Source organism: Melozone crissalis, unplaced genomic scaffold (assembly GCF_028551555.1).
Source record: "Melozone crissalis strain CALT ecotype California unplaced genomic scaffold, PUWL_Pcris_2 ptg000023l_1, whole genome shotgun sequence".
Classification (NCBI taxonomy): Eukaryota; Metazoa; Chordata; class Aves; order Passeriformes; family Passerellidae; genus Melozone; species Melozone crissalis.
Genome location: NW_026535801.1, coordinates 34,046,702 through 34,073,858, shown reverse-complemented (window position 1 = coordinate 34,073,858; position 27,157 = coordinate 34,046,702). Strand labels below are relative to the sequence as shown.

The window sequence follows — 27,157 nt, the reverse complement described above, 5'->3', positions numbered from 1 at the left end:
GAAAGAGCTCCTTCACATTCCAGTTGTGTCACAGGGAAGAAAAACCCAGCACGTCTCCATTGCATCAGAGGTACCTGAGAATCAAAGCTAAATCTCTTGTGCATTTACCAAGCATCCATTAGAGAGCTATGCAATTTACATTTCAAATCAGACATTTATATTTATAAAATATCATTGTACTAAAAATCACAAGGTTTTGTAGAAAAAACTCCATCACATTCTGTTAAATGCAGGAACAATGTTGTGTATCATAGCTTCTGTAATTAAAAGTGTAACACGTTTCCTGTAACTACAGGGGCACCACTTTAAAAATCCTCTCAGCAAGGACAGTTTGTTTTGTTCCTACTATTTAAAGAATTGTAATTTAATGCAAAAACACAGCTTAAGCTACCTAGTGCCAGAAGATAAAAATATTTTATATCTTATTAAAAAAAAAAAATAACACATTTTTGTGAAAAACATTTGGAAAGCCCTGACTTTGAATGTACTGAATGTTCTTAATCATTCCTGGGGTCAGAGACAGAAGAATATTCTTTTAGTACTTCTTTTCTTAATCTCTCAAACTAATGAATAATGAAAATTAACAGTCATATACATGGGAGGCTATGATGATCTTTGACTTTAAGCCATGAACATAAGGGCAAATATAAATAGCAACTGCATATTTGACATTACAGATCCAATCCTGTTTGCATGACCAATTGCAAAAAACAGTCACAGAAAATTTTGCTGCAAATACTGTCATTGCCCATCTGAAAGCAAACTTGGTTTTCCCAGGCTTAATGCACAGGTGCCACAAGTCCAAGCTGATTCAAATTTGGAATTAATGCCTGGTATCAAATATTCTGCACCATCTCATTGAAACATTTAATTAACTGAAAATAGACTTTTTTATTGTAAGTAGGCATTAACAATACTTTTTGAAAAAATATTAAAGCAAACATCCTCTAAATTTGTCATAATTTTGAAGGACAAATCCAAAATCTAAGGAAACCCCAGTGATCAAGAAATGCCTGAAAATTTGACCAAAATAAAATTAGTTCAACATACTGCATTTGTTACCCCTCTACTTGTGGGGTTTGGAAATTGAACTGTGAAATTTAACTGACTTTCTTGTCTCTTTTGGGTTTGTGATTTTGTTGTGGTTGGTTTTGGGTATATTTTAATTCTTATTTAGGGTCCAGGAAGGACTTACTATCTCATCTTAAAGACATGCCTCAGATCACCAAAGTTTGTAGTGCAATCCAGTATTAAAAACAAGAAGGAAAAACTTGATAAAGGTTAAATACTTGAACAGAATAGCCCCAGGTTCATTTTGTCTTCCTACTCTACAAACATTTCTTATATTAAATTCCAGCTGCTGGCTCAAATTCTTCTATATATGTAGAACTTAAGCATGTTGCTTTCCTGCATTATCTCTTAAATAATAGTTTTATTACCAAAACACCAAAATTGCTTTTGGAAGAATTATTACTGAGTGCCAAAACATGAAGAGGCATTTCTGCTATGTCATCCTTCTGTATTTGTGTGGAGGGACAGTAGAAATACCTTACATTATTAATAACCTTGTTATGTGGAAGAAAATACTCCTGGCTAAAAAATCCATCTCACATTCATTATAAAAAAACTCAAATCCATCAAAAGCCAAAATTAACTTTGATCTAAGTGTCTTATAGGCCAGGAGCTGAAAACCAGCATTGATTAATTTCAAATATTCCTGAATATAATTATAATAGCTTCTCTGGATTCAAAAGGATTAAACACTGCAGTGGAAGGAAGATAATTATCAGTTTTAGAATAAATTTATTAATACAGCTGGGGGGGGAAGAAAAATCAATGCAAACACCTTTCCTCTTCATATTGCTTAGCAGATTAGTGTAGTGCCAACCCACTGATTGAAAACTTTCACAATTAATTTGATCTCTTTCACAATGTGGCAGCTACACCTGAAAATTTCCAAGTCTGAGAGACAACTGAGACTGAGAATGGGTTACAGAACCAGTCTGTTTTAAACCATATATAAGAATGTATACTCAAATGTATTGTAATTAGAAATATTTAACCACTCACTGAAATTTTAAGCATTCCTGATTGTTGGGCAGGTTTTTTGATTTTTAAACATCAGCACCCATTGCCATGACAAGGCTACACAAAATGGCCTAAGACATTGTAAATGTAGTGTTCCAGGACCATACAAAGATCCTGCCTCAGGAATTATAGGAATGCACTTAATAAATTATTTTTCTATTTTCATCTATTAATATGCAAATAGTTTATACAACATAAAAAATTTAATTTGTACCTACTACAGGTAACATATCTATTTAGCTTTTCATCTGAAAGCCCGTAAGACTTGATGACCTGCAAACTTATTTACAGAACTCACTTTAAAGTATCTTTTAAAAATAATATTGTCCAGCATTTAACAAAATTGTGACTTAAAAAAAGAAAGAAATCACTTAACAGCATTTGCTTTCTTGATTTTGTCAAGTAATGTCACCAGCTCAAGTGTTATAAGGCAGGTTGGTTGCTCAGATGGACTAAGACTCCCACGGTGACAGGCATGTAGTAGATCTGTTCATTTATAAAATCAGATGAAAGCAAGAAAGAGAAAAAGTTTAGAGTTTCAAAAGAACTGAAACTTCTATTTTTACTACAAATTCAGAATAGGCACTGAAACATGATTCCTTAGGGACTTTTCCAGAAGATTGTCTCTTCGCTGGGCATCATTCCATTTTTAAACTAAGAAGAAGAAGAAAAAAATTATCAGGGGTACATAACTCAGGATTACAAAAGAGAAATTACCATAAATATTTGTTTCCATCTTACTAACAAAGGAAATAACTCCATGTCTTAAGACATCCCAATTACTGTTTTGGTTAGAGTATTTTTAATTTCATTATTAGATTTAAGCAATGTTGGAAAATAAAAATATACATCTCGTGTAATTCTGCACATATTATTGAAAACCCTGAAGCACAGGGCTAGGAGAGCTCCAAACTTTAATGCTTTAATGCTCCAAGCCAGTACTGACAAATCATGTATGTTCCTTTCAAAGATTTGTGCAACCTCCTCCTAAAAGTGGGATATTTTGCAAACTCTTTAGCTATTCTAGTCTACTTTCCCTATGCTTATCATGAGAAATATTTAATATAATATTTAATGGAATTTCCCAACTTAATTCTTGTCATCCCCAAACACAAGGGCTCCTTTCCACTTTCTGGACCTGTAATGATAAGTCTGGTGTTCTTTAACTTCCCTGAATAGTTGGTGTTTTTCATGGGCTGCAGCAGCCCAAACTGAGATCCCAACAGCACTAAAGAGTGAATTAATTACTTCAGATGTCTTCCAAACACATCACCCATGCCAAGAAGTTGTATGGCTCTTCTGGTGTATTAACTCACATTTAGTTTTGGATGAACTTTTTAATACTCCTTAGTAAAAAACTAAATTTCAAAACCATTGACCAAGAACTGTGAGAATAATGCTTGGCAACAAGTAGTAATAGTAACTTTGAAGATACACTTTAACACTCTGTCCATCAATCCAGAACAACACTGACTGCATGCTCTTTAAAAATGTGTCCTTGCATAACAGAAATGCCACCATGAAAACCAATCCTCACCTTTCAGTGCATTGTTTGAGGTTTATTAAAGGTTTACCTTTTGTCTATGAACAGCAGCCATCTCCATCCTGTGAAACACTATGCATAGGGATGAGGCTTTCACACTGCTCACTTTCTTCTGGCATTCTAAAAAAAAAATCACATTTATTTCAAGTCATACAGGATTATTAAATTGGTTTTTATGAAGCCAACATAGGCACCAAGTATGCAGCTGTTTGAACTTCAGCCATTAAAACCATGCAAAGATTACTTAAATTTATCAAATGTACTCAAGTTTGCACAATTTTTACTGCACATGCTGGGTATAGAAATTATTACAGATGCATTAAGGGAAAAATTGTGACAACTACTAGGAAACTTCCTTTAAAAGGTAAGCAGACTTCACATCTTTCCATTTTCTGAGCATTGCATAGGTTAATTGTATGAATGGATTGGCAACTACTGCTACTAAGAAATTAGTTATTTCACCTGAATATAAAATCAGGGAAAAATAAACAGAGCATGAGCATTGTGGCTTATAAAACACTATAGGATTACAGGATTATGGGAAAGGCTAAAGAAACAGGATTATAGTTTGTGATTGCCCTACCTCTGAATTCGATGTTTTCTACAAATAAAGGCAAAAATTCTTCTGATCCCCACCATCACTGGATCCCAGTTGTTATAGTGACACAAGAGAGTTGCAATGAAAAATGAAAAAAATACAGGTACTGCTCCTGCAAAAAATAACCAGGAAAACTGCACCTGGAATTGAAACACAAACATCACTCACTAGATAGCTCAAAAAAGAATTGACATGCTGTATATTTGCAATGATTATTATTGTAAGTTTGAGATGCAGTTGGAGTTATTTTCAACAGTGGGAGTTATTTTGTACAATTTCTATAGTTATTGCTTATTCTAAGAACTGCATAACCTGTTCCCACTGATCCATTCTTAACAATGGAACATTGTGTTTGCACTGGGAGCTGAATGAAGACTGCTATTTGCAAATAGTCTCAGGTTTAGGTTTTTAGTTGTGTTTCTGGTGCCAAGGATAAAGTCTCCTAGACCTTCCAAGGGCTGGAAAGCAATGACCTATAAAGCCTATTCCAACTCAAATTGGTTGGAATTCCATGGTTCTATAACTTCAAAGCAAGGGCAGAAGGACAGGAAGAGCCTGGGACCTGCCTCTCGGGATGACAGAGCCATGAGCCGAGGGCACAGCCCCCCCGTGTGGAGAGAGGATCCAAAACTGAAGACTTTGGAGAAAACAGATTCAGCTTTGGCACCTGGCACTGATGATCCTCCTCAAAGACTTCATCAGCTGCAATTGTTAAGCCCTGTGTTTCCTAACTGATTTCTAATGAAATTCAGAACATGTAAGTTGCTAAAAGAAACGGGTCATTAGAAACCTGGCTGTAATTTCCTAAGATTCAGATTTATGCTAGAAAATTACAGAAAAATAAATACCCAGAAAGTTAGTAATTATGAATATTGTATAATTACCATGCCATTTGACAGAAATATGACGGTTGCATGTATTGATATTTTAATCTTTACACTACATGGTGTGATTTTGGGGTGTCCTGGGCAAGGCCAGGAGCTGGACTGGGTGATCCTGATGGGTCCCCTTCCAGCTCACCACCTTCTAGGATTCCATGATTATTAGCCATGCCAGTGGCATTCTTGTGCAGGGTTCTTTTAAGTAAAAACAAGGCTGGCCAGAGGCAGGGCAGCTAAAATTTCTGTCAGGTTATCAGAGATGTGGACACCTGAGACTTGAGTAAGCACAGGGCTTAGGATATTCTGATGTCTGTATGACAGAGACAGACTTGCACAAATACACCTGTCCAAAAACCCTCAAAGTCTGCAGCACTTTGCCTTTAATCAGGGTCCCTCACTTGTTCTTCTAATACTAGTAATTTATTTTAGAAAATGTAAGACAGAAAGGATTTACTTCCCACAACATGAGTTAAAAAGGTAATTTGCCCTTTTGTAACCAATGTCAGCTGAAAGTCATCCAGCAGAGCTTGGGAGATGTTTCTGCTATTTGAAATGCCTCCATGTTGCATTAGTACATGAAGAATAAATTAATTTTACAAGATCTGGACTCTGTGTTTATTCAGAATAAACAGTCTAGAGATTAGGCTGTTTACAGGCAATTAGAAAAGTATCATCCATTTTTCAGTTCATGCCAGAAGAAAGTTTAGATGAATCACTTCAGAAGACAACCTAAAATTTTCATATATTGAAATATGTAACTATAATATACACCTCTACCAATGTATTTGCACATACACACACGTCTGTGTATATCTAAAATGTGTACTGACACACAAACCCACATATAAAATTCTTATTTTTTACTACCAGCATTAGCTCACATGTACTGACCTCATGAAACTGAATTTGGGGGGAGGAGACTACAGATGTTTTATTCCTTGTTTCCTTTACAGTTATCACAAGTTATTTACCACCCTATAACTTACATCTCAAGTGTACATTGTGGATGCTTTAAGAGCAACAAAACACAACTGTCTTACCAACAAATGTTTTATTATTGTTGGAACCACTGCAGGGTTTGCTCTATTTCCATGCTGGAATATGCAGGTAAGACTAACACAAAATATGCTGCCTATTATATGTTCATTACAAAAGTATTTATTCAGGATCTGACTCTTTTTGACTTTTCTTATATTTATTCTTTTATTTTTCTGACTTATTTTCCAAAATCCACACTGACATGAAGTAAAAGCAAAATACAAAATGTGTTTGGGGTTTTTTACTTCATTTTTACATGCACAAAGTTTCAGAAGTCTAAAGGTACTCATTACACTTGGCTTGCAAAAACACTGAACAGCAAAGCCTCTTTTTGGCTGGAAACATTCCAAATGCAAAACTCAACTATTTTCTTGAACCAAATAAACAAGTGCAAGCCTAAAAGATTTTAATTAGAGGAAATTCTGTAAACAATGACCAGAATTTAGTAGTATTTTACCTTTTGCATGCACATGTCAGCTATTATGGACAGAGGTATTGTAAGGCTTAGGGCAAGTGTGCCTATCAGTGATGAGGTAAGAAAGCAGCCCCTAAAAGACAATAAAATCATAACAATTACACAATTTAATGACAATAAATAATAATTATAATAATGAGATCTTAAAAGTTAAAAGACAACCAAAGTAATACATCAAAGAGGAAGACATTTGATGAACTTAATAATCAAAAATTAACTCACACCATCACACTCCATCATAAATCTGTGAAAGTGTACAGAATTCCTAACTAGGCAATGCATGTCTTCTGGGCTGAGGTTTAATTCCCATAGCAATCTTTTGAGATGATGGAAATTTCCCTATTTCACATGTACTAACTTCATCTCGAAAAATCTGCATTTTGATTCCATATCCTGATTCTCTAGAGCATAAGAGACTGCTTCTGAATTACAACCAACAGAAAACTGTAAATGCATGAATGGTACAGAAGGCAATAATTTATCAGCAGGTTAAAAAAAAAAACAACTAACAGAGTCATATCTATCCCTACATTATGTAGTTGGTAATATGTGCTTGTGTGGAGTAAACAAGTAGGTTAAATTTTATTATTTACTTCTAAAAATTTAAAGAAGACTATACTAGTGGCACACTGGACTGGTAAAGAATGATATCAGCACAAACTCTTTAATTAGTCCCAGTCCAAAACTCTAGGAACAAGGAACTAAGTAAAACTAGCTCTTAAATTGACTGGAATATCATTCTGAGTAATTAAACAAATATCAGGCATATAAAATGTCCATGCCCACCCATGTACTTTACCCTAGGCTAGTACTTGATTTTGGAGAGACAATGTTCAAGGTAATGTGTTTGTTATTTTGCCTACATTAAAATTACACTTAACCTGACACTGATACTGAGCTGCAGTTAAATCTCCCAGGATGGCATTAACATCACAAAAATATTCTACCAACAAACCAGTTCAATTGCAAAGGAACATAGGCTACACTGCATTTTTAACTAGGACTGCTGTAAAGGTTTGCCAAGAAACAAAAAGTCATTAAAATTCATACATAACTTTAAACTTGAAAAAAGCAAACAAAAATCCACACCCCCTAAAAAAACCGAAAGGTTTTTGTGGAACTCCATCTACTCCACCTTGATCTTTTGTTGCAGTATTGCCACAGAACTGTTACAACAGAATTCACACTCTACTTCTGCTACTGCAACTCTGTAGCACAAAGCCTCTTTGTCTCAAATGTTAATTCTGGAATAAGCTAAGCACACAGCATTTTAATTACTACAAGCACACATCAGCTACTTTTTAAAGTTAGCTGTTGTCTTAACAGGACATTGTGACACAATGGTGAAACTGCACATGTGGACAGGAAAAACAGGAAAAAGAAAAGGGCACAAAGCCCAACCTAGACAATTCTACATCTCAACATAGGAAAGATAATTCATGTGAAATATATTCAATGTATGGAGTACATACCACAGCCAGAGGAACTCTGACAAAACTGTTCCAATAAGGCCATTTATGACAATGCACATCCATATCAGTTTATTGGGAAACTCAAATGCTTCAAACCCAGTGTAGTGAAGCAGGAAGAACCCTGGCCACAGCAGCAACAGATTAAACAGTCCTACAAAACCTGGATATAAAAACAGTATTAAGTAAATCATAATAAATTTTCTTCAACATAACCAAAATCTCAGCTAAAATCTGCTATATTGACAATATGTCTATAGAAAAGCAGCCATGAAGCAATATTTGAAATGTTTCAAAGGAAATAAATGTAAGAAACTCAACCTGAAATTCACAAACTAAATTTGCATCAGATATTTACAGGTTTGAAATTGAAAAGAAAATAAAAATGAAGAAATCTCATTAAGTCAGTGGGGCTGCCTGCATACCTACAGGAAGTTCCTCGTGTTGTTAAGGCTCTAAACAAAACAATTCACACAAAGGACTTATAACCATGGCAGTAAGAGGCTTTCTCTACTTCCTTGGCTTTTCTAAGCCTTTACTACTCAGACACAGTTCAGTGCCTGACAGCATATAATTTAATCACACATTGAATTAAAGCTTACAACAGAGCTAGTTACTTTTGATCTTACCAAAGAACATTGGTATGTCAAGTTTATCTTCTCTATCCACTTTCCTTTTTATCATGACTATGTAGACAGCATAGAGCATTGCTCCAACAAGAGACCAAATGGAACCTGGAAAAATGGAAAAAATACTCTCCTGAGATATGCCAAACATGTTATGCACAGTAGGATCAACTCTCCTAAACTCCTGTTGATTAGAAACCATTACTAAATGAAAAACATGGGAAAATGGAGAAAGCTCTAAAATAGAAATACTTTCCCAATGTACACATAGGGTGGAAAATTATTATAAATTAAGTTTTAGAACTTCAAACTAAAAAGTCAGATTGTGAAATGTTACATGAATTAAGAGATAGAGAGTTTGCTATATGAACTACTTTGTACTGTAAGAGATTGGTACTGACATTGCATATTCCAGGATTAAAACCCAAAAGTAAATACCTATTGTATCTTTTCCAGCAGATTTTTCAGATCCAGAAAGGTTAACAAGTACCACACCACCAATGCTAGCAAAAACAAGAAGAAATGCAAAATGTTGCTTGAACTCAGGAATTTCTTTACAAAAACAGATAAAAGAAAAGCAAATATACAGTTCTATCTTTAGGAATTTTTAGTTAACCTAAACCCACTTCTGGTAAGTCAAAAGAAGGTCTCAGCTGCTAAGGCATGATCCCAAGTTAAAACCAACCAACTTCACTTTTAAATTTCCAGAATAATGCACAAGGCATTTAATTAAACAGGCTGAAAACACTGAGTGTCAAACTTTTTTACCATTACACATAAATAAAAAAAAACACAAATAAACAACAAGAAAATTAGTTCATCTATTTCCAACAGAAATTAATCTAATTTCCTACAGGAGAATGAGATTTGGAAATGGTTCATGATATGAAGCATTTAAGAATCTTAATTCAGTTGCTCAATTCATCTGTGAAACAAGGATTTTTAAAAAGTGATGGGTATCATTTATTGTCACAGATAGCACAGGTACGGTTGTCCTCTCACTGTACCAGGGAGTTTTGGACCCAATGTTCCCTCCCATTATCTTACCTTAAAATAACAGCCAATAATTTAGACAGGGTAAACCGATCTCCACTGTTGCTGGGGAAGACTGCAGCTAGGATTAATGTAAAAAGCCCTGCAAGAGAAAATCAGAGGAGTTTATACAACCAAGTTTTGCCAGTAGTTTGCTCAGAAAAACTACACAGCTTCTAAGTTATTATACTCCAAATACATTTCTTTAATATACAGAGGTAGCTGCAGAAGTACACACACAAAAAACAGGGGAAATATTATAATATTTAATTTTAGAAGGTACTCTAAAAAACCTCTGCAAATACAAAATGAATTTTCTAAACACACATATTCAATGCCTTTAGGTCAAATCCACAGGTAAAAATGTTACACAAACCCATTGTAATGAGATTCCTATGTTATAAACAGTGCACATCTGGTGGTGTAAATAAAACTTACCAGAGGTTGATGACAAGATATTAACTATGGCAACTTGGGTATCTGACAGAGCTTCTTGGTATGAGAAATTTGCCAAGAACCACTGGGGAAAAAGAAAAATAATTTTCTTATTATATGGGTAGCAGCAACAGAGTTTAAGTTTCTCGGTGCAATAAAATCCTACTTTAAAAAAAACACTCCACTTTATTTTTTATTTAAAAAATAAAATCAGAACTAGATTTTTAGCTTAAAGAGACTTCTAGCTTTTGTTAAAGTGGAAGGCACATTAAAAGACAGCAGCAAACTTAGAACTGGCTCAAACCAACCACATTCAAGTACATGTTTAATAACAAAATACCATACTTCAGAACTTAAAAAGAATTAAAATGACATTATAATAGCTAGTCTGAAGTAACTAAAGGTACTTTTAACTTGTTTTGGAGTGCTTCAAGATGATAACTGCACAAGGGCTGCAAAGAAATATCAGTAATGCATGTGACATTAGTCAGCCTAATGAGGTTCTTTCAGAGTGATTAAAAACCAGCACACAACTCCACTGCTAAAAACAAGCATCTCTTACATTCAATGCCTAAAAAATATTTCTTAATTCCTCCATAAAGGACTAAAATGGCAGATGTTTTATCACTTCTTGATTGAGAGCTCACTAGTAAGATCTCAGACATATTCTAAAGGAAGTAACCACTCTCTAGTCTTATGTAGAAATATTCATAAAGTCCAAGAAGAAATACATGTACATGCCAGTAGCATCCATTAACAGAATAAACAGGATTTGTTTTGGACATGAGGACACTACCCCAGAAAAAATGAGAAAATTACACCACAATTTTCTGGTGCATGCATCAGTGGAATTATTATTGTTGATGATGATAATAATAATAACAATAATGCTTAAATAGCTCTACTTCCTGAGCAAAAGCCATGATGAGTCCACAGTACATAGAATCCATTTGGCAGTAGCAGTGAAGGTGCTTCTAGACAAGGCATCACTGATCTGCCCTCTACATTTTTCTGTCTCAAAAATCCTGCCATGGAATCTCTCCCTCCCTCCAGAACTGAGGCAGGATGCAGCAACAGCTGAAATTCACTCTCTAATCTTGCAAACTACCAGCAGATCCATAATTAAAGCTTGCATAAGGAAAATTTTACTTCTTATAGCACATTTATAAAATAAGGTTTAAAGAATGCAAGTCATCGCAATACTCACTCACTATTATTATAATTTCAAATTTATAAGTTTTAAATGCATCTTTACTGAAGTTTTCTGAAAGAATGGGGCACATACCACGAAGCAAAAGAAAAAGCTGATTTTTGCTACTTGGCTTGCAGTGAGTTTTCCCACAGTTTTTAGGATGGATTCCTGCTCCTTCACTGTTGGGTAGGACATGCGGGACAGCTTTGCCTCCAAAGCATGGCTCGATGGCAGCTGCCGGATCTCCATGATGTTACTGAACCTCACACGAGGCTTCTTGGGGGCTTGAGAGGCAGAAAAAACAGAAAAAAATAAAAAAAAAAAAAAAGAAAAATATTCATATTATTATTAAACTTTTTGAGCCAACACAATATGCAAATAAAACGATGATACTGTAACACACCATTGATTAAAATACTGCAGAAATAACAGGTTCTTATCCGATTAGAACACATGACATCATGATTTATTAAACTAATATTTTGCTATTCAGGAGGCCACTAATAAGACAAAGCACAATTAATTACTGTTTTCAATCAGTAAGCTGTCCACCCACAAAAACCTCACTGAAAAGCACCACCCCTGCTCCGTGTCAAAAATATCAACAAAAGGTAACAGCACATTTTTAGACAGGAATTATTCCATCTTAAAAAACATTATATATATATATATATATATATGATTTTATTTAATTGTCTAAGAGCCAAACAGCCAACACCTGCACACAATTATACCTAACTGCAAGGACAATGTTTCATTTACAAGATTAAAGTCCAACAGCCCTCAAAGCTTAGCAGATACCATAAAGTCACTTTGCCCTTTTGAAATCCACTCTCTAACTAATCTTGCAAACTAGGGTCAGGTTTTATTTAGAAGTTTATTTTACTACCATTAGCTTCCTCCATAAAGAAAACATTACACTAAACACTACAGGCAAATATTAGCTTAAATAAATGTGAAATAATCCTAATTTTCTAAAAAAAGTAAAGGGAAAGCTGCAGCTGGAACAACTCTGAAGTGATTGGTGCATGTTGCCACAGGAAGCAGAGCCTACCAAAGTGTGCCATGGAGAAATTAAGAGAGTTTCCCTTTGACAAGCAGGAACTCTTTTGCTGAGAACAGCCTAACTGGATGTTCTGAAGCCACCCTTCCCACAAGTGTCTGGGACAGTTAGGCCTGTTTCAGGTACTATCACAAGGTAGTGAGGCTTAAATAAAACCAGAATGCACATAGACTGTTAAAATTCTTACTTTGACTGCTTTGCTCCTGCTCTAAAAAGGACAATAGCTTGTTTTTCCAGAGGCTGACTCACTGCTGCTGGTCTTACAAGGCCAGAAGGAAAGAATCACAAGTACTGAACCCAGTTGGTCCCTTGAGATAAATATAGGCTGCATCTGTAGTGACCAAGAAAGGTAAACTGAACCACAGGCCTATGTTTTCTCTACCTGAAAGTAAATATATGAGACTGCAATTCATGCAATAAGAGATTTCAGAAAGGAGAAAAAAGGAAAAAAAAAAAGGAGGGGAGGAAGGGGAAGCACATCCTGCAACATGAGAGCAGTTATACTAAACAAAGAGAAAAGTAACTCCTTCTCCAAAGAACTAACAAAGTCTTTACTTACTTTTCTCTGCATCACTACTATTACTGCCATTTTTTTCAGTTGGCAAATCATGAAACTTTACAGGAACATATAAAGGTTCACTCTGCAATGAATCAGTACAAGTAAAAATACAGTTAAGCAGGATATTTCAATTATTACCAGAATTTATTTAGCAAATTAGAAAACTAAATAAAGAAAAACTTAGTTAATAGCAGGAGAATCAGACTTAAAGCACGTCTGCACACAGTGGATAGACTGGTCAAAATTCATTTATACAATATACTATATGTTACACACATTGGTAAAACACAGTACTAAAAAAAGAGAACTGTGCTCTTTTGTGTGTATCCTCATGAACATGAAACTTATGGCCAGCCTACTGATTAAAATTACAAAAAAAGTCATCAATATTACAGATATTTCATTAGCTATAGCTTCTGTCCAAATTATAAACTAGAAACGTGAAATACAGATTGTATGTAGAAAAATTCAAGTACTCATTTTCTTCCCATGACCCTAAAAGCCCTTATTTTCTACCCTAAACATCAAAAAACTTTGGGAAATATTTACAAAACATAAGGCATTTAAAAGTATTTCAAGCAATTAAAACTTTTGCTTACAAGACAAGTTTTAAGCTACTTGTTTAGATTAAATTGATAAACTGTAAAAGTAAAGTCATTAAAAAGATCTGGTAGTTGGATTTTCATTAGGCTTGCTTAGAATAAAAATTTTGGTGGATGTTTAAATTAATGCAAAATTGCCCAATTTTCTAGAGTCACATGATCTTAATGAATTGAGAAGGCAAAGAAGATTTTATTCTTAAGTAGAGATAGATAAAGTTAAAAATCCCAAAAAAATGAAATGAAGAATACATCTGAAAAAATGTCTCTTCAAGCAATTCTGTATAAAATATCCATACAGTAATTTTCAATACTCCATTGCTTCCTCCACTCTATTACAGAGATGGTACTGAGCTGAATCTGTAAAGGTTTTCTCTGTAGAAGATATTTCTTTGACAAACTACTAGAGAAGCATTCAATTAAGTGCTTTATTGAGCTGGGAACCCATATTTCTTATAGTAAGCAATACCATTATTTGCAGCACTTATTAGTAACATATAAGCATGTAAGTTACCAATCCCCTTTGACAAAACCTATTACACTTAAAACTGCCATATTTTATAAACAGTAAGTCAAGATAGCTGTGCCATGTTATTGTAAAGCATTCACCTTCATAAATTAAGGCACTTACCAGAGAACTGTTCACAGTGGTATCTGTTGTACAAGCAGCAAAATAACCTTCAGCATCTGCAAACTAATTATAGAAATCTTAATGTAATAAACTACCAAGGCAAAGTTATTAGTAACTGTAATTTTTGAAGAGTAAGGTTTTTTATAACTTTTTCCATCATTCTGTCACAATTCCCTTTCTCCTCTCAGCCCTCCTCCCCAATACCAAGAGGGCTTACAAGTTCAGTAATAATTTCAGTACTTCCTTGTACCTCCTGAACCCCACTGAATTCAACTACCCAGGTATGAATGCAGGATGAGGCTCTTAGATACAGAAATCCTGCAAAATTCAGTCTTAGGGACACAATGCCCACTACATGATTGTGCATCTATTAACAACAAGATGCTTCTTTATTCATTTTATTGAGGCAAAGTTCCTTTCCCTCCTCCTTTCTGCACCTTACCAAACCCATGTTCCCTGACCTGCAGCTTGCTGTTCTACCATGATAGTAGCAAAATTATTAAACAAAGCTTTTAACGTGGAAGAGAACTTAAAAGTAAGGTGTGAGTGTTTCTCCAAGCAATCATTGAAATAAAAACATATAAATGGATGTGTTGTCCAGACTAATAAACAGAAGACACTTTAAAGGCACTTGAAATAATAACAGAGTTGAATATTTAACTACACCCCTTGAAGGGAAATAAATTTTCTAATAACACATTACAGTCCTGTCTGCACTGCTCTTTTGAAAAGGAAAAATAATGGGATTCCAGTAGCAGTGTCATGAGTGCCACACACAACATGTGACAGACTGGGCACTCTTAGTCATTGCTTTCCAGGTTGTATTTCATTACTGTCAGCAAAGAAACGAAGTTCTGTTTATTCCCAAACTATCCTATGAAGATGCTGAACAACATCAAGTCTAACATATGCCATATTACACACAAACACTTGGTACTAAAGGCTGATATAGCAAAAATTGTATCAAGATATCAGCCAACTTTAAATGCTCTATGTGTTTAACTCAAGAATTTTTTTAAAATATTTTTTCAGTTGTCCTTTGTGCTTTGTCTTTTCTTTAAAAAAAAAAAAAATCACACTTTAAATGTAATGCCTGCAACTGTCACTATCAGTGAAGGCTAATGTATCCACAAAATCTTAAGGCAGTTTCTTTCACACAAGCTATTTTCTATAAAGACATGTTGATTAACAGCATGCTCTTGGATCACATTTTATGGGTTTTATGTGAGATTAGTATCAGGCCAAATGTCTTCCTGCTTCCAGAGTGCTGCTGTTCAGCATCTTCAAACACTGGAACAGAACAACTGCTCTTCCCAGCATCTCTTGGAAAAAAACCCCATTATTTCTGTCATATAACACAATTTTAGGTTCTAGCACAAACTATGCCTAATTCTAGAATGAGCATCAGAAGATCACTCATGCATAAAAGCTATAGTATTAACAACAACAAAAATGTAATTTGACCACCCTTACTAAATGTAACTTTAAACCCCTCCAAACAGTCAGCAAACAGTTCATAGTTGTGCCAGAGACAAAAAGAGTCAGTGCTAAAAATCAGCTATGAAGTTCTGATTCCATTGGTTGCAGATGTTGGGGGAGTCAAAGTGAAACAAGAGCCAGCAGGGAGTTTCATAAGCTCTTGTTAAGAGGAATTATCCTCTGCAATTGCCCAGGATACAAATCCAGGCTGCAGGGACCAATGGCCTGGCCCAGCAGAGCATTTCTACCATTTCTTACAACTCCTGACACATCTCACGTTGCTTTTTCTTGCCTCTCACCCTTCCACATGACAGCTGTTATGGCTGCCATGCCTTCCTGTGGCATGATTCAGCTTATACCTCAAATATGTAACTTTTGCTCTTCTCTAGTCTCTATTTTAAGGGGCTTTTTTTCTGTACAAGCTTAGACAAATATCACAACATCTACAGAGCTGTAATACTTACAAAAGCTGCATGCCTTCCACGAAACCCACGAGTGCACTGTTGCCTCCATGGCTTCCAAACAATAAATCCCAGGAGGTACAGAACAAACATGGATGTTTTTGCAAATGTACTGAAAAAGGGTTTGTTGTACCTTGTAAAAACATACTGTGGAAAGAAAATAATTGCAATATCCAAAATTATCAACTAGGTAAGAGTTCACAAGATGAATGATCAAGTGTAAATATACAGTCCAGAACAGCCTGGTTCTCAAAATACCAGAGTTGTGAGTGTTGGCATGGATAACCAAAGGAATCAAGTGGCCCTACCTGTTCTGGGGGAACCCTCTCCCAAACTACCTCCAACGCCAACAAAAAGGGACTTTTTGTAAGAAACAGTGCCTCAGAGGGAAAACCACTTGTATCTCACCAAGCAACACATTTATATGCTACTGAACTCAAATAGCACTGAAAATACATTTACATACAAATATTTTCTAAATTGAAGACCATTTTCATAAGCAATAATATATTAGTCATAAATTAGAGAAGATTACTTTGGCTAAATAATATTTCAGTATCTAAAGTGACTCTACCAGCTCATTCAAAAAAATTTTTATTATATCACATGATAAGGACAGACATTTATATATGCTTAGTTTCAAAACTAATATAGAACATAATGACAGTTCAGAGAAATTAATTTAGGAGTTTATTAAAAACTCAATTTCCATTGCTAAAGCTCTGGTTTAAGTCATAAAACTTAACATGAAATAAATACCACAATAGTTTGAATATGGTTAATATATGAGCTAGATGAAATTACAGGGTTTAAACTCCATGACTTGAGTCCTTTCAGCCTGAATTTTGGATGTTCTGAACTACATCCATCAGACTGCCATGTTACAGCTCATTTACTAATTTTTGGGAACTATATGGGCATTATTTTAATCAATATAGCAATAACAAAATGAACTCCCTGATTACAGTACACAGTGATAAGTTTATGCTGTTTCATTTTAAAGTCATCAGTAGCACCTTCTGTCTCAAAAGAAACAGGCTCTGAGTTGAACTTATCTGTAATTTTTAGTGGATTCAGGCTGGTGAAACACCAAGTTTGATAATTATGATTCTGCTGCATTTTTCTCATTAATTTTCCCTTAAAGTTTGTGAAACAATACTCACAGAAGTGAGCTCTGAAGAGGCCACCCAGATGACATCAACCAGGAGGAGAATGACAATTCCTAGAGCCATTCGCCTGCGCTGGGCAGATGAGCTGCTCTGGGAGCTCATCCGGTTCATGATAAAAACCCACACCATTTGGAACCTGGGCAGAGGGGACACAAATAACACACAGAAGGTTACAGTGGCACACAAAAAAAAATAAACACTGGGGGCAACTGTTTCATACATATGAACAGGACCTGATTTGCAAGGACACATATAGTCGTGTTGTTAAAAAGCAGATCTTCGACAGATCCGGCAGGAAATTTTCAGAGATATTAGTGACAATTAGAAAGTAAATTTTAACTTTGCAAAAATTTATCAACTGCTTTAGCAATGAAGTAAAAAAAAATAGGCAAAACACAATTTGCAATTTACACTACAAGTTCTGCAAACAGTATAAATTAGATTGATGTGTTGTGACAAATGTCAGAAACGTGTTTAAACTTAGAGGCATTCAACAAATATTTCAGAAGACGTAGGAAAACATTTGGGTAAATTATAAACTCTCACAACAAGAGGTGATTCAATAAAGAAATAGAATAATTAATTGTAAACTTAAAAGTAGACTACACATGTAATTACATTTAATACATGCAATTGTATTAAAAAACTTATATAGCTATCTGGTAATTTATGAAATATAGGCATGAACCAATTCTAGTGAAAATCTATCAAAAATTCATTAATGCTGCTGCAAAGGAATTCAGATTTGTGACACAGCTTTACAGCTGCCCACTGGATGGCCTAAATTTATGGAAGGCCTAAATTTAAGAAAACTTCCAATTATATTAGTAAAAAGCTTCAAATACAATTGACAAAGACTGGTGATTCATTCTTGTACTAGAGTCCTTTAGAAACTCTCTAATGAATATCAGCCAAACATGTATGTGGCATTTCTATCATTAACCTTCACTTATTTATGTATATAGTTTAAGAACCAATTTATTAAGAGTTCATTAACTACAGATGCATAACATGCCATTAACTCAAACACCACCTCTGAGAGAACTGCTCAAGGAACTGCAATCTAAGTCATCTTTAGAGAGCAGCTTCTGACTTTCACAGTAAATAGAGGTCAGCTGCTTTGCTAATATGGTTTGATAAATTCTAATTGAACTTTGTTTTTTCTACATATGTCAACATACAAATACTTGCTTTCTTTTCATTATTTACAAATTATTTATGAGAGATACAGTGCAATAATGTCCTCAGTGAGTGAAGAAGGTACATTATTTTTTTCCAGAACAGCCTCAGATTAAGGATTTAAGTGCCCAGATATGCACAAGCACATTGGAGATCACAGCACTGTTTTTTGCATTGACTCATATTCTATACAGTCTCTGCCATGTTCAAATCTTGACATTTTTTTCCTCCATTTCTCAAAGGGCCTCTTTCAAAAGGAAAATGAACAGGCAGAGTTCCTGAAGTATAATTATACCACTAGATCTATGCCGATATATTCCATGTGTGGGCATCAGTTCTGGATAATTACTCTGCCTTTCTGATAAAATGGTGGGACTGACAAAAGAAAGCAGAAATCTGTAAGTAGAGAGAGGCAAAGTTATCAAAGACTCAGCAAGGAATTATAGTTTCTATTTGATATTGAATAAATGAGAATACATTTGTTCTCAAAGAGAGAGCAAATAAATGTATTATCTTAAACTTGAAGAAACTAACATAAAGGTTTTCAAGCTTGAAAGCTTATAAAGGTTTTTTCAGTTTTTAGGAATGGTTTAACAAATACTACATATTATAATCTACAAACTTTGCCTTTATTCATTTCAGACTAATAGCCTACAAGCCATTACATGAAGTTATATATAACCTAAAAATTGCTTGTGTGTTTGCATAATATGCAGCGAATGTGGAAACTGAGAATAGAAGAGCTCAAAGAAGCTGGAAGGAAGAAATCTCATTCCTGTCAGGCTATAGCACAACTCAGGGACAGTGGGAAATGATCCTGGAAAGAGAAAGCACTGCAGCCTTCCATGAGCTCTGTGCTGCAGGCAGGAGGGGAGAGGCAGCAGGGGAGCCAGGAGGGAATGGCCCAGCCTGACCAACTGGACATCTCCACATCAGATGTTCCCCCACACCTACAGCTCTGCTGCTCTCACCACAGGCTGCTTCAAAGCACACGCTGTGAACAGAGATCATGCACAGATAACATTCACATTCTGCAGCTGTTTAATCTTGTGCTCAGCTTGTCTACCTTAGGCTTCAACAAATCCCTTTAAAATCCTTCAACAGGAGCAAAGTAAAGGATAATGGAACATCCAGCACTTGTTAGGTAAAAGGTTACACATGAAGTTATTCAGAGTCTATGCATATTTTACACCATTTCTCTGTAACTTTGCTAAGTAGATGCTAAAATTCTAAATAAAGAGCCCATAATTATGCCTTGGAAGTTGGAATTTTTTTTATGTTGCAGTAAGAGCAGCTATTACTTCTCATCTGACTACCAAGTAGCTGTTTAACATTTCTGTGTGCCTAATATAGCCTTTGCTCAATCCTTCCCTAACAAGGCAAAAAGCTTCACAAGAAAAGGTGACTATCAAGTGCAGCACCATCACCCTCAAGCTAAGAGTTGACTAAAAAAGTTACCAAGCAGCAATACCAAAATGTCTGTAAAATTCAGCAGAAATTCAAAAGCCTGCTGAAACCTAAATAATAAGTTTTAGACAGAATTAAAACCCTGTAAAACATCACACAAAATGCAAAAATGCAAAGACAGATTGAAAGTACTGTTTTGAGAAGTTTTAGACAGACACATTGTTCCACTTATTAACAGTACTCACTAACTTGCTATGAAATTCAATTCCACACTTTTATGTTTGGCTTCTGTACATTGAGGGCAATATGCTCTGATAGAAATGAACACACAGGAACAAGACTTTTCTCACATTACCTTCCACAATAACTGTAAAAAAGAAACAAAAGTGGTGACTAACAAACTTCACACTTCATGTCAAAGTGAAGAGAGTCTCCTAAAAAAAAACAAAAAAGAGCAAAGTGTGAAACATCATGTGCACAGGTATATCAAGCATTTATCTTTGCAAAATACTGTCTAAAATTTCAAGTTCTACAAGTTCTTCTGCAGCTCAAGCCCTAAGTGTTGGGGACATGCAGATCTAGAACTTTAAGAACTGGTCTGCATCAAAAATGCCAGCAGGGCAGCCCTGACTTGTAAGAAAACAGGATCCTTACCTACTTTTGATATTACAAAGAACACAATCCCTTATTAATTGACTATAGAACTTCACAGGAAAAAGAACCTGGTGATGTTAAATTCTGATTTTCTAAGCTATGCAGAGAAAGGCACTATTTCTCCAGTGCACATTCCTAAGCAAAGAATTTAAACATTAGAACTAGGAAAGTAATGGAAGAACATACAGCCTTGTTTGCCTTAAAATAATCTAGAAAGATAAAGCACCTCCATGTTATGTCTTGTGAAAGCCCAGTATCTTTCCTTCCTTAAATGGATACAGCATTATTATTGTATTAAAACACAACACCATCTTACATAAAATTTATTTATCATTTTTAAACTCAGATCCTAATAGCACATTCAATAAAATCCACTGTTATATAGGAAAAGAAACATTATACAAAATAGAGCCATAAGTTTTATTGCCTAGAAGTGCTGGAATTTTTATTATTATTATTATTATTGCTATTATTATTAATGTGAAATGTTGCTAAGCTCTGTTTTAGGGTCAACAGGAGTCACACACTATGCTAAGGAGTCTCAAATTAGTGTCCCCCACAGAAGTGGCAGGAAGGGCAGAATTAAATGCTTACCCAAAATTAGCTTTTGATCACCTGTCAAGCATGGCTGAGAGTTTGTAAAGTGTTAAGAGGGAGCAATAGCTAAATTTGTGTTTTTCACCTCTTTGATTAAGAGGTAACTCATTAGGAGGAACCCCACAAGCCCCCACTGAACCCAACATTTACACACAGCAAGTTCAAACCTTTTCCAGAGTTTACCAAATGATCATAACTGCTTAAAAAGACCCAACAAACTGGAAGATGCATTTTTTAAAACAAAAGTATGTGATTATCCATCTTCTATTCCACAAAGACAATGCTCACTGTACATTCTGCACACCAAGGCAATTAATCACAAAATCACAGAGTATTTTGAGTTGGAAGGGACCCACAAGGATCATAAAGTCCAACTCTTAAGTGAATATCCCAGGGAGTGAAGCCACAACCTTGGCATGATTATTGTAGGGCTTTACCCTTACAGAACATTTAATTTATCAAGTGCAAAAAGTTATGATAAATTCAAGCCACCAGAAGACAGAGACTGCAATAAAATTATAGTTTAAAAGTAAATATAATTTTCTACTCTATTCATAGAGCAGAAACTTCAGCATGTTTGCCCTTTTGTTTCCATTATTAGGAAATAATATGCTTTCCACATATTGTAACTTTAAACACACCAGCTCTAATCTGACATTTAAAGGAATATTCATTTAAAAGACTTTTGTTAATATAATTAACAAAATTATTTTGTTAATAATTTGCTGAAAATTAATTTTCAGCAAACAGCAATGAGACCTTTTAAAGTTTCCTTTTTTATTAGTTCTTTACCATTCCAACAGTCTTAGAGTTGGTGCTGTCATCTTGCAGAACCATTTTTCAGCCAGTCACATGAAGATCTTCTGAAAAACAAACATTAAAAATTTCCTTGTCATGACACTGTGCTTTGATTTTAAAATGCTGCAGTACCCTAGATCATGTAAGAAGAGCCACTACTTCAATTTATGATATCAAAAGATATAAAAAGCAGTTTCACTGCAGTAGTAGCAGCCTACAGTGCATGTTCACAGAGCTGACTGCACTGAAGCCAACAGGCTCAGCAGCCTGCCCAACTCTCCTGAACATGCAACAAGCAACTTCTGAGGGCAGGAAATAAAACTGCACATTGATAATTCATGTGCAAGCTTATTGGGACAGCACCAAATGTTTCTTTGTGCAGATTATTTCCACATTACAAGCTCTGCCCAAGAAGAGAAAATCACATGAAATTCTCAAACTTTTACTGCACTGACAATTAGGGAAGAGAACATTATAGGCCAAAGAATTGCCAAATCATTGCAAAACAGAAGTATTGCTGTTCTGGCTGTTCCAGGAGGAAAGCACACAGCTTGTCTCTCCTCTCCAACACCAAAAAAATAGAAAAAAAGAACATAGCAAGAATGCCAAAAGACACAGAACAGCATCTCACTCACAAGCCGTGGTGCAAGCAAGTCAACTGGAAATTCTTCCTTGTATTTACTCAAGATTATTTCATATACAATTTGAAAGACAACATATCAAGATAAGGCTTGCAGGCAAAATAAATGGGTTTAGTTTTTCCAGTTATACCAGCTGCTCCAACAATACAAGTTCTGGGATACAACCTCCTCCCCCTTTTGACATGTTCTGTCATCATGTCTTGTTTCATATTGGATTGTTCTTGAGATAAGAGAAACAGAGACACTGCTTTCACTTTAACCAGAAAAAAAAAAAACAAAACAAAACTGAAAGTAAAATTATTTACATTTATATGTCAAAATCTGTAAGCCTACATTAAAGCAACATTAATCTAACATAATTCTGACATCTACTCAACCTCCAAAGGGTACCATGAGGTGAGAGCAAAGGCAAGAATATTCAGAAGAGATGGAAAAGTGAGCCTTATGCAACATGACTATTACATTCACTGCAGCCCTGTCATTTTTACTCAAACAAAGTCTCCTGTAGGATCTTAGAATATAGCAAAGCAAAAGATCCAAAAAAGCAACCAAATTTTCCATACCAGTACTGAGTTCTGCAAGTAGAGATCACTGCTCCCATCTGCACAGGAAGTTACTCAAGACCAAAGTCTGCACAGAAAATACATTAATTTTATTATTAAAATAAGAGAATTTAGCTTAATCAGAGGTATGTTTTAGGAATCTGGTGGTATGTAACAGTCATGCTGTCAAACTGCCATGGCACAGCTGGATATGGGTATTTGAGGAATAAAAAGAACAAAAATGTTTGAATGTTTTTATGAATGAAATGAAACTTCCTATTCAGCACTTACTCAAAATTCAGGAAGCAATGCTTCAAACAAATTTTCCTATATAGAACTAGTAGTGCAGGATATTAATGTGTTTTATACCTCAGGGTCCTTACCAGCTACCAGCCTACCCAAGCACTCAGCTCTCAGTAACTCCTGCAGCACCTCCTGCAAGGCTGTGACCCTTGAAGTCTGACTGAATGAGTTGGAAACACCCCAGTTTCAGGTCAGCAGAGTGAAAACTGACAAGCAGAACATACACTGATCTCCTTGTTATTCTTGTCCTGCACATTAGGAGAAAAACCTCCATGCCAAGCTGCCAAGGCCTCTCTAAGCTTCACCACGTACAGAGCAATCCCAGCCACCAGCAGCTCCACATTTAACATCAGCTAAGGATTACAAATGACATCCATTTCACATGCTGCAGATCTAATCTGGTCTAGTGCAAGGACTAAACATATCGTGCTTTGTCACAGGATATACAGACACAGATTCCTGATAAGAACCAGCAGGGCAGCTTGCAGAGAGACACCCTGGCAGCTGGAAGCCGAGCCTTCCAGGCAAGGGAGAAATAATCCACGAAATCACTGCACTTGGAGTGAACAGGGGTCTCCTTCCTGCTCACAGATATCTTTGGGGAAAAGCAGCAGGAGTAAAGAGAAGGAAATGAGTAAGTCTTCTTAATGCACTCAGAGAAAAGTGAATGCCTAAGAGGAAAGATATATGGCTCAAGCCCTGGGGACCTCGGGGGAGGAAGAGTGACTAGAAACTCACAAGTAGAACACTGGAAACTGCAGGGGGAAAGGAAAGGGAGCTATAGTCCAAGCAGGGGAAGCACGTACCCCTCAAAGCCCCAGCCAGGCAGGACAGCGGTGCCAGCTCAGAATCACTGAATTAATTCGGTTGGAAAAGAGCTCTGAGATCATCGAATCCAACCCATGACCAAACACCACCCTGCCACCCAGACGGTGGCAAAGGCTTTCCTTACACACCTCCAGGGATGGCAACTCCACCATTTCCCCGGGCAGCCCATTCCACTGTTTAATCAATCTTCTGTACAGAAATTCTTCCCGATGTCCAATCTGACCCTCTCCTGGCGCAGTTTAACACCGTGTGTGTGTTCTTGTCCCGTCACCGCTGCCTGGGAGCTCGACCCCCGCCCGGCTCCTGTCAGGGAGCTGTGCAGAGCCACAAGGTCTCCCCAAAGCCTCCTTTACCCGGGGCTAAACTCCCCAGCTCCCTCTGACACCGCTCACAGGAGCTGCGCTCCACACCCTCAGCCGCTCCGCTGCCCCTCCCCGGACACGCTCCAGCGCCTGAGAGCCTTTCCTGGAGCGAGCGCACGGAGCGGGCACGGCGGCCGAGGCGGTGCCGAGCCCAGGGCCACGGTCACTGCCCGCACTGCTGCGGGTACAGCTCGTTCCGGGGACAGCGGAACCCTCCACACACCCCCAGCCCGCCCAGGGCAGCTCCCCCGGGCCGGGGAGCGGAGAGCGCGTTCCGCACAGCGCTGTCACGGGCGGCCGGGGCCGAGGGGCGGCGGACACGGGGCACTCGCAGACCCTCGGCCCCCCTCCCGCACGAAGGGACAAAGTTCCCTCCCGGGCCCGGCCCCGCTCAGCCCTGAGGGCCTCTCGGCCGCGGTACCCCCGGCAGCGGCGGGACCCGCCCGTTCCGGCCCCGTTCCCGTCCCGGCCCCGCTCCCGGTACCTGAGGCCGCGCCGGGCCCGGCGCCCCCCGCGCTCCGTCCGGCGGCGGCACCGCCCGCCCGCGCCGGACACCCGCAATCCATCCCCGAGCCCGCGAGCGACCGCCCCGCCCGCGGGCCGGCCCCATCGACCCGCTCGGCCAGCAGCTCCACAGCCCTGCCCTGCGGCCCGCCCCCCTCCCGCTGCGGGAGGGGCGGCGGGGGAGAGCGGCAGCGGCCAGGGCGGCCCAGACAGCCCTGTCCGCAGCCCCGTCCCTACCGTCATCCACGTCCCTGTCCACATCCCTGTCCCTACCGTCATCCACGTCCCTGTCCGCAGCCCCGTCCCCACCGTCATCCACGTCCCTGTCCGCAGCCCCGTCCCTACCGTCATCCACGTCCCTGTCCACATCCCTGTCCCCACCATCATCCATATCCCCGTCCCTACCGCCATCCACGTCCCTGTCCATATCCCCGTCCCTACCGTCATCCACGTCCCTGTCCACATCCCTGTCCCTACCGCCATCCACGTCCCTGTCCACATCCCTGTCCCCACCATCATCCATATCCCCGTCCCCACCGTCATCCACGTCCCTGTCCACATCCCTGTCCCCACCATCATCCATATCCCCGTCCCTACTGTCATCCACATCCCTGTCCCCAACACCGTCCCACCGTCACCATCATCTACCTCCCTGTCCCCACCGTCATCATCATCACCATCCCCATCCACATCCCTGTCCCCACCACTGTCACCATCACCATCCCTAAACCTATCCCCGTGCCCATCCTCATCCCTATCCCTGTCCCTGTCCCCATTCCGATCCCTGTCCCCATTCCTATTTGCGTCCCCATCCCCGTCCCCATTGCCATCACCAACCCCATTCCTATCAGCGTTCCCTTCACCGCCCCCATCCCCATCTCCATCTCAGGCCAAATCACTTCCCCCTTCCTTGTCGTCATCCCTATCCCCGTGTCCATCCCCATTCCCATCCCATTCCTATCCCCATGTACATCCCATTCCCATCCCATTCCCATCCCCATGCCCATCATGTTCCCATCCCATGTCCATCCCTGTTCCCATCCCCGTTCCCATCCCCATGTCCATCCCATTCCCATCCCCGTGTCCCGCTGGGCAGCCCCGCTCTGGGCACAGACATTTATACAGCCTCTTCCAGAACTTTAACATAAGCAAGACAGAAAAAAAAATACCACCCACAAAATAACCCCAAAAAACTAAAATATGGAGGAACAGAGAAGGCAGAGGAAGAGAGCACGGAGTGAAGAACTAGAGATGGAGAAGTGGAAATGGAGCTTGAAACTAGTCTGTCAAAAAAAAAAAACAAAAAAAAAAAACAAAAAAAACGGGAAGAAGCAAAACAGAAGTGTGCAAGACCCTTGAGAAATGTCCTAAAATGCAGTGAGGTGGTGGAATCTTAGTTTCATGGTTACCATAATCTTTACATTCTGTGATACAAAATCTCACAGGACTTGAAAGCAGTGGCAACTATTAAATTTTTGCTTCACTATCAACACACTTTTAAGAGCATAAAAAAGTGATATTGTGTAGACATGCAAGCTAAATTAAAGCAAAATTTCAAGATGTATATGTTAGTGACTAACAAGCTGCAAAAGGAAATGCTAGGCAAAGTCTATAAAAAGTATTAAATAAAATGAACTTTCATAGGCTTAGATGAAATTGCAAAATCAGATTCTGGTCCTGTTTAGTTTGGTTTTGTAGTCAATGTTAGTACTGTCTGTAGTCAGTGTTGATTGCTATTTAAGAATTAAGCTCACAGTACCAACCTAAAGATGTAGGTGTATGTCACATCTTACAGATTATTCAGTATTCACCTGCTAAGAGAAATAAAGCTTTTGGAAAAATTTAGCTATTACATATTTTGGAAATTTTATAGCAAAAACTGTTAGGAAACAATAGTAGCCAATGTGTATATACATGAATTAAAAGGTGTTTAATTATTATTAGGGGATATATATAATATAGCTGTGAAGTTATTTTAAATGCTACTCACAAACTGTTAAAATC

The 27,157-nt window shown here is 37.7% G+C and overlaps 1 protein-coding gene across 2 annotated transcripts; it reads right to left on the bottom strand.

Moving 5' to 3' along the window:
* SLC35F5 (solute carrier family 35 member F5) lies at positions 1-25,176 on the bottom strand. Of its 2 annotated transcripts, XM_054277939.1 has the most exons (18): positions 25,134-25,176; positions 23,178-23,244; positions 21,968-22,038; positions 20,280-20,358; positions 17,333-17,474; positions 16,173-16,316; positions 14,230-14,292; positions 13,000-13,081; positions 11,471-11,661; positions 10,189-10,270; positions 9,766-9,853; positions 9,157-9,221; positions 8,722-8,826; positions 8,096-8,255; positions 6,606-6,696; positions 4,215-4,369; positions 3,663-3,751; positions 1-2,742 (listed from the first exon to the last, which is right to left on the bottom strand). In XM_054277939.1, exons 5-17 carry the CDS (start codon positions 17,465-17,467, stop codon positions 3,670-3,672), a joined length of 1,443 nt encoding a protein of 480 aa, XP_054133914.1. In that variant the 5' UTR covers positions 17,468-17,474; positions 20,280-20,358; positions 21,968-22,038; positions 23,178-23,244; positions 25,134-25,176; the 3' UTR covers positions 1-2,742; positions 3,663-3,669. The 2 variants fall into 2 exon arrangements, with proteins under 2 accessions (XP_054133914.1, XP_054133915.1); XM_054277940.1 differs by lacking the exon at positions 23,178-23,244 and having other exon boundaries at positions 25,134-25,157.
* Positions 25,177-27,157: the final 1,981 nt, after the last annotated feature.